The sequence below is a fragment of the Scomber japonicus genome, chromosome 15, assembly GCF_027409825.1.
Source record: "Scomber japonicus isolate fScoJap1 chromosome 15, fScoJap1.pri, whole genome shotgun sequence".
NCBI classification, from domain to species: Eukaryota; Metazoa; Chordata; class Actinopteri; order Scombriformes; family Scombridae; genus Scomber; species Scomber japonicus.
The window spans coordinates 24,207,251-24,220,791 of NC_070592.1; the positions used below are offsets into that span (position 1 = coordinate 24,207,251).

The 13,541-nt window shown below is 38.0% G+C and overlaps 2 protein-coding genes across 2 annotated transcripts in view; one reads left to right on the forward strand and one right to left on the reverse strand.

Moving 5' to 3' along the window:
* Positions 1-1,974: 1,974 nt before the first annotated feature.
* Positions 1,975-4,988, reverse strand: LOC128374276 (heat shock factor-binding protein 1). The gene is made up of 3 exons (XM_053334555.1): positions 4,696-4,988; positions 4,548-4,614; positions 1,975-3,076 (listed from the first exon to the last, which is right to left on the reverse strand). The coding sequence occupies exons 1-3, from the start codon at positions 4,738-4,740 to the stop codon at positions 2,982-2,984; spliced, it is 207 nt and encodes a 68-aa protein (XP_053190530.1). The 5' UTR covers positions 4,741-4,988; the 3' UTR covers positions 1,975-2,981.
* Positions 4,989-7,681: 2,693 nt separating this feature from the next.
* The window catches only part of LOC128374114 (solute carrier family 66 member 2), a 30,709-nt gene continuing 24,849 nt past the window's right edge, over positions 7,682-13,541 (forward strand). Inside the window, exons 1-2 of the mRNA XM_053334372.1 lie at positions 7,682-7,918; positions 8,905-9,038. Coding sequence (XP_053190347.1) covers positions 7,716-7,918; positions 8,905-9,038 — 337 coding nt within the window. The 5' untranslated portion in view covers positions 7,682-7,715. The remainder of the gene's footprint in view (positions 7,919-8,904; positions 9,039-13,541) is intronic.

Here is a 13,541-nt window from a genome sequence, read left to right on the forward strand (position 1 = left end):
CTGCTGATGCTGCCAGAGCACTAAGCTTGAAAAGTGTTTCAACTCACTGCCAGTCTGAGCCTATTTTTGTCTTCTTTATCCCTCGTAATGCCTACACCTGTGAAATATACTGGGTTGAATCCACTGTTTCTGCACTGTACAGTCAGTTTCTTTTGTTTCCATCTGACCATAAAAGGTATCACAATCTGAGATTTTCCAAGTGTGAAGTTAGCCAAATGAACTTTTGCAGGAGTAACAATCCTGTAGATAAAAGCTGACCACCTGAAGTGAGACATGTGCCAAAAACATTTTCAGTTTTTGGCACATGTCTGTATTAATAATATTCATATGCTGAAATAATCATGCTGTTTCCTTTGCCTACCACCTAATTTTTCCTGCAATAGAAGAAAGGATAGCATAGACTCTTGGCATGCTTCACATGACTAATCACTGCAGTCCATATTGCATTAATATGTGCTCATGTTCATTGTGCTTCACATGCGTCATGTTTGCAAAGTGTATTTTCTTCATGATGTTGACTTGCTTCATGACAAAAAACACCTTCATCGTTTTGATTATTTCCAGCAATAGATGAAAACCCATTAAGACATTATTTTATGAGCAAATTTTCAAGTTGTTCCACCAACTGAACTCATGGGTGTGGTATGATATGCCAGATCTTGTAATAAACAACATCCTGTGATAAATAATTCAATCTAAAATGTTTGAAGATGATACATTTTTTTCTTTAAGTATCTCTTACCACCAACCTCAATGGATCTCATGTAGTATATGGCTACTTTCTACTTTCACCTGCTGCAACACCTACATCCATAAGACTCAGAGACAGTTTCTAGACTCAGAGACAGTTTCTTCCCAAGAGCCGTCACCATACTCAACTCAAGCTTGCACTAAGAAACTGATCCAGACCCAATCAAGATCTGTCACTGCACTACAATATGTCTTAACACCGCCATTTGCATATCAATATGCTCTCAGACATATACCTTTGCACTATTATTACAGCATACTTGCACTAAAAATGTCATGGCTACCTCGACCACGTGCTGCTAAACACTACAGTCACTTATTTCACCTTTACTGTACATAATTTTCTTTAATGTCTATTTTATGTCTATTTTAATGTCCATTTTATGTCTATTTAATGACTATTTTATGTCTATTTAATGTGTGCACTTCATGGCGAAGCTTCAAATCTTATTGTACTTTGTATAATGACAATAAAGGCATTCTATTCTATTCTATTCTATTCTAAATCATCTCACTCTGATGACATGTAGCTTACAGACATCATGAATTATATATTCTTTGTCTTGGTGTAAAGTAGATGTTTCACTCAATGACCTTAAACCCCCACCTCCAACATGTGATAACAAAGTCAAGATATACCATTCCATCACAGTGTTATACATAGTAAATGGACTGTACTTATATTGCGCTTTTCTAGTCTTTTGACCACTCAAAGCGCTTTTACACTAAAAGTCACATTTACGCATTCATACATACATTCATATACCTTTGGCACAGCCATCAGGAGCAATTGACACACAGACTAGAGGAGCCAGTATTCGAACCTCTGATCTTCCGATTGGTGGACGACCTGCTCTACCTTTAAAGCCACATCCGCCCCAAAACTAGCAAACTACATCAAATACATTTTCAATGAACATTAAGAAGTACATTAGAAGTGCAAGTATGTGAAGAAATTAAAAACTTACTTTTTAAGTAAAAACAACACCACTAAGTGTAACAAAAACTATGATTTTGCCACCATGCAAATAGCAATAATGTTGCTGAAATACTGGAATAACCAGTGATTCTCTATGGAAAACAATAATTTCATGCAGAGACAACTCAAACTGCTTTGAAAAAATCTTTATTTGGCTTAATTTCGGTGCAGTGTTAAACTGATAAATACCTGCTAACCATTACTTGATGGCTAATCTGGCAAACAGTGGTTACACAGGTAAAAAGAAGGAAGACATACATGATATGACATACAGTTATATATTATGATATACAGTAGTATTACACTTACAAATAAACTGCATAGATTTGATCAACAGTATTCTCCCAGATATGAAGACAGATTAAATTCATCAGTCAAATAATGTGATAAATTTCAACCTTCTGGCAGTAGCCACCACTTTAAAGCCCCTGATACTTCACTTTATATTGCATTTTCAAACTGTTACATGACATGCCACACTTTGTCTTTGGTGGTAAGATTTTAATATTGCCCTTTATCCATGTTTAAAGGTTTCCTGTGTAGCGTTTGACCACTGGTGGCACTGTAGAGCAACAACTGTCTGTATTATACACATCAATTGCTCTACCAGGATGAGCATGAGGACACATGTGGACATAACGTACACATGTATACACATGTATGTGGATAGTTGTTGGTGGTAAAAAATTAGGAATGTGACAGTAAAGGCAGAGGAGTAAAAAGAACACAACATGTAAACAACACAGGTTTCAAAACTTTAAGAATAAAAGTCCTGGAAAATGTCATATGAGGTAGTAAATGCATTCAATAGGTTTGTTAAGCTGTTGATACGAAAAGGTTTTGGTATAAAAAACACTGAATGTAAAGGGAAACCAAGTTTGTTTATGACAAAAACTCCACAAGATACCTTTAAGCTTTTTGGTCAGCTGTAGATTGTACATGCTTCAAAACAAACACAGCTCTCCTTTTTTGTGCAACAAAAAATAACATTTTGACAAAAATAAATTTGTTTTAACTGTGATCCAAAGCCTCTTATCATATGGTAGCACCTTGGGAAACAGGAATATTTGGCTAAATCTTTAATGATATAAACTTTTATATAGTTACTTTTTATATATATTTAGCGATATAAACTTTAGGGATATACTGATGTCAATAAAGTCCCATTTCAGGATGTTTGATGATGTGTAGTTCCGGCAAGGCAACAGGAACCAAAAGGTTTTGGAGGTTACATGTGACAGATTGCCCGTGGTCACTTTGAAACAGCCTGCTCCTCCATACCAGCTTGCGTCATGAGCTCAGCCACGTTCTTCTCCAGGCCGTCGATGCGTGTTCCCATCTCATCTAGTGTGAAAGTGAAGGAAACAACCTGCATATTGTCCAATTAGAACCAGACAGCAACAACAACAGAATACAGAAATTGAAAAACAAATTCACTACAGCTGTTTTTATAGTTTTCACAGCTGCAAGAAGTACAATAGTAATACCACCAGTTAACATGTATGCTGGGAGGGAACTAGAGAGTCCAATTAACTGAGGTTTCAGCTGTCTTACTGACTTTAATAATATATACTATTTTTCATTTGGAGATGTATTGTCTAAGCCAAATTATTTATAGTATTATTATGTTATGACTTAATGTCCTCACCTTAAAGCTCACCTAAAAACTGAGATTCACACAAATACATATGAGCAGGCTTTATGACATCACAACTTGTTAGGAGCCAATCACGGTTCAATATGTAACTTACACAAGTGAAACGTGGAGTCTTAAAACCTCCAGAAAATCTCTAAGAATTGACTTTACAGTGAAGTCTGACACAGCTTGTGTCCAGCTGTTAAATTTATTTAGTTAGAAATTTGCATATTCATAGTTTCTGGGGGGTTTTAAATGATGGTGCAGGAATATAAGTAATTTTAAGATTCTTTAACTTTTTTGTAGAAACCCACATCACATACACATTATTATTCCAACTGAGTATAATTACGTCTTAAGACATTTCTGAAGGGTATATTTAATATGTAATATACAAATGGAGAGCTGTATTTGTTTTAACCATATCCAAACATGTCCTCCCTGAGAAAGACAAGGCACTGTGTCTCTTGTCATTTAGTACAAGGGTCCCAGTAACGAGCGTCTCACCCTTGAAACATTTATGTGTTTTTACTCTTATTTACATTTTCCAGTTCTATCAAAGACAAGCTACATTTGATAAATGTGTATTTGATATGGATGCATAAAAATAGGCAAATACAGGATAATTCCCTGAAAGTGTAATCATTTAAAAGTTTGTGAAATACAGTAATTGCTAGTTGTCTTATTTGCACCCCTCGCTTGCCATGCATATTATTTATGCTTTTTTTCCCCTTTTTTGGGGGTTGAGGTTGCAGCTTGCAACCAATTGAATACACCTTCTCTGACAATCCCCTTGCCCAAAACTTGCCAAACATATAGAGTCAACTTTGGTTTGTCCACTCTGGGCTACTGTAGAAACATGACAGGCTCTGTAAAAGAGGACCCACTCCCTATGTATAAAATAAATGCTCATTCTAAGGTAACAAAAAAAACAAGAGTTACTATTTTCAGGTGATTATACACTAATTAAACCATACTTATGAATATTATACTCCATTTCTGCCAAGTGCATTTTGCTTCTAAATTCTACACATTACACCTTTAAAAGTTAACTGGATAGTTTAAACTGATATCAATCCTACAAAACAAAATACTGTTGCTAAGCTTGGGTCATATCACCAAACAAGACAGGGTTCAATCAGTAACATGAGCAACCCCATTCACACAGTCACAAAAGGATATGTTTAGTCTCCAGCTGTCCAGAGATTTCCTGAAATCTCCCCTGCAGTCGCTGCATTGTTTCTTCCATCTGTAAAAACAGAGAAAAACGTCAAAAAGTGTCCAGTCTAATATCTGCTTGTCCTCTATAGCTCACATCAGACAAACTTACCGCCTCTGTCATGTCTTTAGCTGCCCTGCAGTCTGGTTTTGCCATCGTTGTCCAACCGTACACAAAGCTTTACAGTGTGTCAGTGTGAGACATAAACCTTCACCTCTCAACCTGTCTACAGCCGCGCGAGACACACACTCATTTATCTCTTTAATACATTTAAATCCCAACTCTGTTTGTCCCCCTCACGAGAGGTGGCTGTGACTTCTGTATAACTTTGGGGTAAGTTGAGCTAATGACTAAAAATAACACGACTTCCGCCTGTAGCGTTCTTCATTTCAAAATAAAGGTGACTGCACTTGCTATATATTATTTGTTCTCTCCACTGAAAATAAAGAGAGCTTTAACTAGTATTCAGTCCCAAGGTAAGAAAAATGTGATGGCTGCTGCTACAGTTCACCGGGTTATAGCAGTTACATCAAAGTTGGCTGTAGCTACGCATTTGAGCCCACAAATTTACCATATGCTTTTATTTTGAAGGTATATTTTCTGAATTTCCGGTCTCATGCCTGACGTTGACATCCGTAGTGATTTGCATGCACAGTTTCATATAGGAAGGGCTTAGTTATTAACCCTTTGTGAGCTGGTGTAGCCTGTAGTAAGGTCAGTGTATGTTCATTGAGATGGATAGAAAGAGTCCCCTCTGTCCCCACTGCTGCTCTCATCTAATCTTTATATAAGAGATTATCCTGATACACAGAGACAGATGAGAGATGAGAAGCTGTCTGCCACGCCGGTTACATAACTTTCATTAAACCCTCACAAATCTGTATAATCTGGATTTTGTGACGCTGACAGTCACCACTCATTCCTGCTGAATATTGTCTGAGCATGGCATTAGAGATGGCTCCATGAAATACACCATGACGCAAAACTGTGCTTCAAAAAAGTACTGATGTGTGCTACCAATAGGTCGGCTAAAATTAACTAAGTTACATGAATTATTTAGGAAAATGGAAGTCCTGGAGGAAAACAGGCAGAGTACCATGTGCCAGTTTCAGTTAGTGATAGAAGTTACTCTTATATATATATACAATATTTATTGTCTGCTGATGGGCTGCATTAACCTACTAGGGAGCCCAGGGGACCCAGGTTTGATCTATGTTAGTTTTTGATAATTTGATGAAACATGAATAAAGGATATGCACCGTGTAAGCATACATGAGTGGAATTAGATTGTGATGCACAAGATTGGGTAAAAATTCAGGAGCCATTTTAACATTTCACAAAACTTTTTCCACACATATAATCTGAGCTCTTCTAAGGCACCTAAGAATCAGGGGCCCTGGTTTAGTTGCCCTGCTTGGTAATCCAGTTTTAGTCTACCAAAGCTTTTACAATTAACTTTTATAGTTTTATTGTCTTAAAGTTTGGGCCACTGGAACATTTTAATCCACACAGATTTCCTCATTGCCTTGTCACAGTAAGTCAAACAAAGGTGTGAGTGGCATTAACAATGGCTCAGTATTAAATGACAGCATGACACTGTACCCTGAACCTGATGCAGTTAAATAGAATTCAACCATGAATAATTTAATAATTTACATCTGTGTTTTTCCTACTTTGACAATGTGAAAATGTCTTCCATTAAAAAGGCATATTTTATGAAAGATCGGACACCAGTGGAGTTGCTGCACTGCAGGAGACACTGACAGATCAGATTTAGGATTCAAGATGTCTATTGTCATTGTGGTTATATAAGTGTTTAATAGAGAATGATGGCCAAGCTGTCATCTCTTATGAACAATGACTCACATCCCACTCTTACTGCAATGGAGAGCTCCTTAAGCGACAGACTACTTCATCCAAACTTCACCCACATACCCAAAGTGTGCAGTGAAGGAGCGATATCGCAGGTCCTTCCTTCCTGCAGCTGTCAGACTGGTACAACCAGCACTGCTCCCAGTAAACCACACAACCCCCACCCCCACCCCCACAACATGGACAATTTGACAAACTGCACTTTTAATGTTCATGACTGTGCAATATTAGTATTTCAGGTATACTTCTACTTTCAGTTCAACTGTGCAATATGTATATAATATATTTCACTTTAAATCTGTGCAATAACAACATCAAACTCAAGTATATTATCACTTTACACCTAAATTAATCTTGTACATAATGTGACTATTATTTGACTATATTTTTTTACTATTGTTTTTATTGCTTTATCCACATTGTTGCTGAAATAATGTCCCTCTTTGTGGGACTAATATCGGAACATCTTAAATAGTTAGGCTGGCTCCATTGCAACAACAATACATATATAACATGTATTAAATGACAAATAAATAAAAAATAACAAAATATAAAAAAACAGTGTGATTCACATTTATGAGACAGAATTTAAAATAGAATAACATAAATAACATCATATAAGCACATATTCAGTAATACAGTGTGTGCGTGTGTGTATTAGTGTGTGTTTGTATTTGTGTGAGTGAACTATCTTGACTGAATAGTACATCTTTGTTTGTAACGCGTGACGTCTGACGTTCAGGAAGTGTTGGCTAGCTAGACAAGAAATACACCAAATATGGGCCGGTTAGTAGAGGGAGAACTATGAAACACAGACACATTGAACAAAAAAACATTTTTGGTTTAATTTATATGTGTCAATTTTAGTAATTAAAAAAAATACATAATATCATTTGTGGAGTCTTCGCTTTTGAGTTAAGAGCAGCGTTTCAGCGCTAGCATCCACAGAAGTGTTCAAGCAGAGAAATGGGATGACGTTAACGGACATATTACTATTATCAGCTACAGGCGGCTTCTCTTTTGCAGACACCAACTCAGCTTGTAGTTACACAGATACGACACGGTGACTAATATATTCATGCTGTCTATTGTTCTGAAGTACTAAAGTAACCCCCTCCGGCTGCTCGCTTGTGATGGCGTGGCAGTAGCTGCTGCCTCTTTGTTTGTGTAATCAGTGCAAGAGATGTTACTCTGTTCACACTCTGAACGTCACCACAAGGAAACCGAGGAGGACAAACACCTTACAACAGCAGCTCAACATGGACGATGAAGTGTTTGACCAGATTGTGACCGTGTTCAACTCGCTGGTGTCATGGGTGGCTGCTGGTGCTATGGTGTTTGGTGGGGTGGTGCCTTACATCCCCCAGTACAGAGACATTCGCCGCTCGCAGAACGCAGAGGGCTTCTCCACCTATGTGTGCCTGGTCCTTCTGGTGGCAAACATCCTGAGGATACTCTTCAGGTGACTAACTACAGTGCTCTCTATGTCTTTGCTTTCACACCAGATCAGCTGATCAACTTCTGCTGTGCGATGACCAAACTCCATTCAAAAATCAGCTAATTTAATGATTTCCTCATTTATCAGGCACAGTATGTACAGAACAAGACTAGACATGTTTCTGTATTCAAATGGGATATTTTTCATTGGGCTTAAATGAGAACCTCTTTAAAGTATAGCTTCACAGTTTGTGAAACAACTCCTCATGTTCATACTGGGTATTAAAAAATCCCCTTCAAATGTGCTTTCAGTGTAAGTGCAAATGCATTTAAAAGTTTGTGTGAAGCTTATGCGAGGCTTCAGCAGTGTGAGTTAGTCCTATCAAGTAGATATCTGCCACATTTACAGTCTTTTTAGCATCAAATCCCCTTCTTGTGTTGCCTTATTGAGCTGCAGTGGCTGTATAGTAACAAAAAGAGGGACTTTGGTAATAAAAAGACTGTAATGTTGAAAGATATCTACTTGATTTGACTCATTTGGACAGCTTTAAAAATCATATCTCAAAGCTCATTTGGGCTCCTGATTATTGTTTTAAAAGAGCCCTTTAAGAGCTTACATATGATTAAAACTTCCACTTTTCATTTCTTGCCGCCAGCTACTGATATGAATTGGAGTACTTGGCATGCATGTAATGGCACGTGAGTCTATAACAAACTGTTACTGGCAATTGGCGGCTGCTTCAGAGAACAGAAGCACAATTGAACCCATGCTGACCTCGGGGATCCTCCTACTGGGATAATCTTGTCAGGGGTAAACAAACAGTAATATTGTCCAAAAGGTTTAAAAAAAAAAAAAAAAAACAGCTTCCAGAGTTAAGCAACATCATTTTAAGCTTTGAGAGAACCGGAAAAGCCAGCAAGAGCAGTATATCTGGTATCAAAGCTGCGTCTGTATTTCATCTAACATGCCACACAGTAAATTCACACATTCTTCTGCTTCTCTTTCATCAGATTCGGCCGCTATTTTGAGACGCTGCTGCTGTGGCAGAGCATCATCATGATCGCCACCATGCTGATCATGCTCAACCTGTGCACCAACGTCCGCATGGCCACTGAACTCAACACCAAGAGACGCTCCTTTATAGGTCAGAAACCCTTTGTGTGGGGGGCCCCACTTTACAGATCTGATAAAAAAACTGACAACTGTGTGTGGGTGTGTGTGTGTGTGTAAGCCACAATATAAAAGATACGTATTCATGAGAGTATAAAAATATCTGAGCTGGTGTGAGCGAGTCTGTGACTGTGAATGAGTATGTGTGCATTCAAGGTGTTAACACATCTCCCTACCCGCAGATAAGAGTGATGACAGAGCCACTCCTTATATTTACACTGTTTAAACACTCGAGTTAAACCTGCTCCAGTACTTGCTCAGCTGTTGCAAACCTTAATGAGAATGGGAGCTTTCTTAGTTCAACCACATTTTAGATTATTATCTGTGGAAGCATGTGGAGACTGCTAATAAAAGGTTCAGGACTAACTCTCAAACTTGTCTTCTAAACCAAAAAAAATCATCTTCAAGGAACAGTGTGTAGAATTGAATCATATCTAGCAGTGAGGTTGCAGATTACATACAACTGAATACAACCCCCTCCAATCACGCAGGACTACCCACATTGGCTGCGAAACTTAAGAAAAAGTGTGAAAAGTCTCTAGAGCCAGTGTTTGGTTTGTCCCTTTTGGGCTACTGTAGAAACACGGCAGAGGTCTGTGGTAGAGGACCAGCTCACTATGTAGATATAAAAGCTCATTCTAAGGTAACAAAAGCCCACCAATTCTTATTTCCAGTTGATTGTACGCTAATTAAAACAATATAATATTCCAATAAATTCTACACACTGAACCTTTTAAATTTATGACTGAAAGCATCAAAATGTTCCCTAATGTCCTGTTTAATATTCAATTAGCTGACGGCTGTTTGATATTTAATGATAAGTGCCTACTTTTATAACTCACTGTTATAATTAATCATCAAACTTATTATGATACTAGAAGTCTTGTAGTTAGTAAGTCAAATATACAATGAGTTGTAGCCAATTTAAAGCTTATAACTGGCTAACTATTGAGAGATAGTGAATATTTTTTGTCAGGTAAGAATCAGAGAGAAATTAACAAACGTCTTCCTCTTGCAACGAAGTTACCAGATCCGCTGCATCTTTACAGCCTCATAAAGTTACTCAGTAGCCCACATGTTGAAACATTACACTTTTTTATATGCCATTGTACACACATGGTTGAGAAACGGTTGTCTGGGGTTTGATTAGTCATCATGTGTCTGAACCCTTCATCACATGCTGAGCTGTCGGCACTAATCTTCAACGGCTTACAGTTAAATGACTGAACTAGACATGTATGTAAATATCTGAACAGTAATTAAAGCTAAATAAGTATTAAACCACAGAATCTGAAGTTGTTTCTGTTTGCAAAAAAGCAAAAAAACAATACTGAAACCTTTTTGTGAGTGAGGAAAAAAGTTCCAGACAGCTCTCATGTATTAATGCTGTTTTGCCCACAGGCCCCAGTTTAGCTCAGTGTAACCACAGTGTTGCACCAAGCATTGACATTTCCACTAGTGTCCACACAGTAGAGGAAGCAGAGTCTGACAGTCACATGTGTGGCTGTGCTGGTGCGCTGAGACAAAGTCTCTGTGTGTGTGCTCAGCTTTCAGCTCTGTACTAACTTATAACCGAATCTTTGACTTCAAGAGATTCGTTTCACTCTTCTTTTTCCTGTTTGAGATCACAGATAACAGCTGCAGTTAACTATTTACTCATGTTTCAGCTGAATCAGGTTGTTTCCTGTTTTAACTCAATTTGAGGAAGTCATAAAAAGAAAAAAAAGCAATGTATTTATCGCTGCAAGGTAAAACATAAATCATCAAAATATAAAAGCAAAAACACCTAAAAAGGAAACACAGGAGAAACAAGCACTAAAACATTTTTAGGAAGGCCAGTTTAAACAGGCGAGTCTTCAGTTCAGTTTGAAAAAAATGAACCAGTTTCAGTCAGAAATGTTCAAATCCTACACACAGTATACATAGTGGCTTTAATATAGACATCATTTAGGCTGTTAGTCGAGTGTGTTGTGAAAGCTAAATTTTAAGGTTAAGTGTAAGATATTAAGTGATTCTACCAGTACAAACACTGCTGCCCTCTAGTGGTCATCTTAGATCCAATACTGTGTAACTATTAGTAGTTTTATGGTATTTCTAAGTACTTGATACAGAATCAGGGGTCACGTCTGACTAAGAAAACCAAACCAAGCTCTTTTTTTCTTTCCCTGTCCCTGTCCCCTTTTTTTTTACGCCCTCCCTCTCCTCCCCCCTTTTTAAAAATTTATTTATTTCGTCTGTAGCGACAGACAGTAAGGACGAGGAGATCAGAATCCCTAAGAGGCTCTTTCTGGGTATGTACAGAACTTCACGTGTCTGCCATGAAAACGTCAGTCGTAGTTCACCTGCCACTCTCTCTGTCTCTCTCTGTCTCTCCATCTCTCTCTTTCTCTCTCTGTGTGTCTCGTGCATGATGACTCGGCTTGGATCAGCTCTCCATGCAGACTCACTAACACCATTCACACCACGTCTGAATGAAGCATGAACTCATTTCACTGGCATGTAATAGTCCCATTGTCGTGTCCGTGTTTGACCCCGTGAAACACATTTAATGACCCTTTCGATGCATGTTACACCACAACCCCTCAAGTCAAATGACGGATTAGATTTCCATTTAAAAGCTCGCCTGGATGTGATTATATTTGCATGCTTTTGTGCATAAATATGTCATTTCTATGAAGTTAAAGTAGTGAATAGTGATTTTGAGCAGACTAACCTGTATCCACTTTACATAATGAGCATCACAGTCAAATTTAAGCCACCTACTGACTTTCTTTCTAACTTGCTGATGTTTTTGCAGTTTGAATTATTTGACATGAGCGCTCACTTCAAATGTGTTTAAGTGTGTGTTTAATGACCTTTTTAAAGCGGTGCATGTTTCTGTATCTAATCAGCTTGTTTTATTCTACAGCACCGGAATGTAAATGTTAAGCGTCTTGCTGCTTATGGCTGATTTATGCAAATGAATATGCTAATGACCTTTTATTAATGACGTTTTGTCTTCTAACTGGCTCTTTGAAATTGTTCTCTGAAACACACGTTTCAATGTAAAAGCCCTTTTGTAGCTTATATGTCAAGAAATGTGTGGTGTGTGTGTGTGTTGCTGTGCATGAAGGCAGGCTTTACCGTTGCTCATCAACACTTTGAGCCACTTGGCATTATCACCACTTTGTTAGGAAATTAAAATGTACAGTATTATGAACTTTAAACAGAACAACATGCACACTGTAAAGGAGTCAATCCCACAGGCTCACTATGGTCCCCAACTATGAAACTTGCAACGCTGATGTGTCCATAGTGACGTCCCAGCAATCCCAGTGTGTTCAATGTGAAATATTTTCTCTATCACAGTCACTGTCTGTCCATCAGTACAAATGGTACAAATGAATAGGTATTTGTCACTTGTAGAGAACGACGAGACCTCTGTAAGACTACATATTAAACCAGATTGCTCCTGTTTTACAGCTGTGAGTGAGACAGCACATGACCTGGATGATCAAAAGTACAGACACCACACCAAGCTGAAAGAATACTTGATGTCAAACCTGACTACATTTTAGTCAGGTTTGGAGTGTGTGAGTTCACTCTGGCAAAGTACTAAATTAAGTTTGCTTAAAACGTCTGCCTGTGTAAAGCTTGATTTTTGTAGACTGTTGTCTAACAATGTAGTGCAAAGGAATTATAGGCAGTACTTCACAGCTGCATGAAATAATAAAAGCACTTTTTTAGAAAAGTTGAATAGTGTTCTAATCTCCAAGGTTGATGAAGCGCATATTTTATTAGGTCCTGTTAGTATGAAACGGTAAAGTATGTTGATTTGTTTGCATGCTAACTGCTAAAACCGTATATTTCAAAGATCAACATTGTGTACAAAGAATATGTAGTATGGAATTTTGACAGAGCTCAAGTGAAGAATCAGTCATTCCCCATGTGGACACTAGATGGCAGTAGAAAACAATATTTGTGTGACATGAAAAAGGACATTGTATGCTTGGTTCTGTGCTGTAATATACTACAAATTCTCCTCCTACATCTAAGTAATGTACAGTAGATAGTGCGTGATACGTAAGTGTTTTTTAGAAATAATGATTTTAATAGGTAAAGCATGTGCAAAGAAAGAGTTGTCACTGATGCATCTGGTGTGTCTGTGGAGCAGGGCCTTTGCTTGTCTTCAGTGAACAGGTGTGGTGCTGCTGGCTCAGTATAACCACATGTTGTAGCTGACTCCGCAGCGCCAGAGGCTCAAGCTTCTATGAATGTTCATCGATCAGCGAGCTCTGCCAAGCATCATTACAATTGACAGAAAGCCATATTCTTTGATCGCAGCTTTGCTGGTCTGCGCCTGCTCATTGATCCACTAGTGGAAATACCAAGGGTAAGCAAGTTTAAATGCACTGTTTAAAAAAATGTGTGAACACCCAGGTAGAGAGATGGGGGAAAAAATTAAGGCAGAGCTGTGGATCAGTTAGACACACAGCTT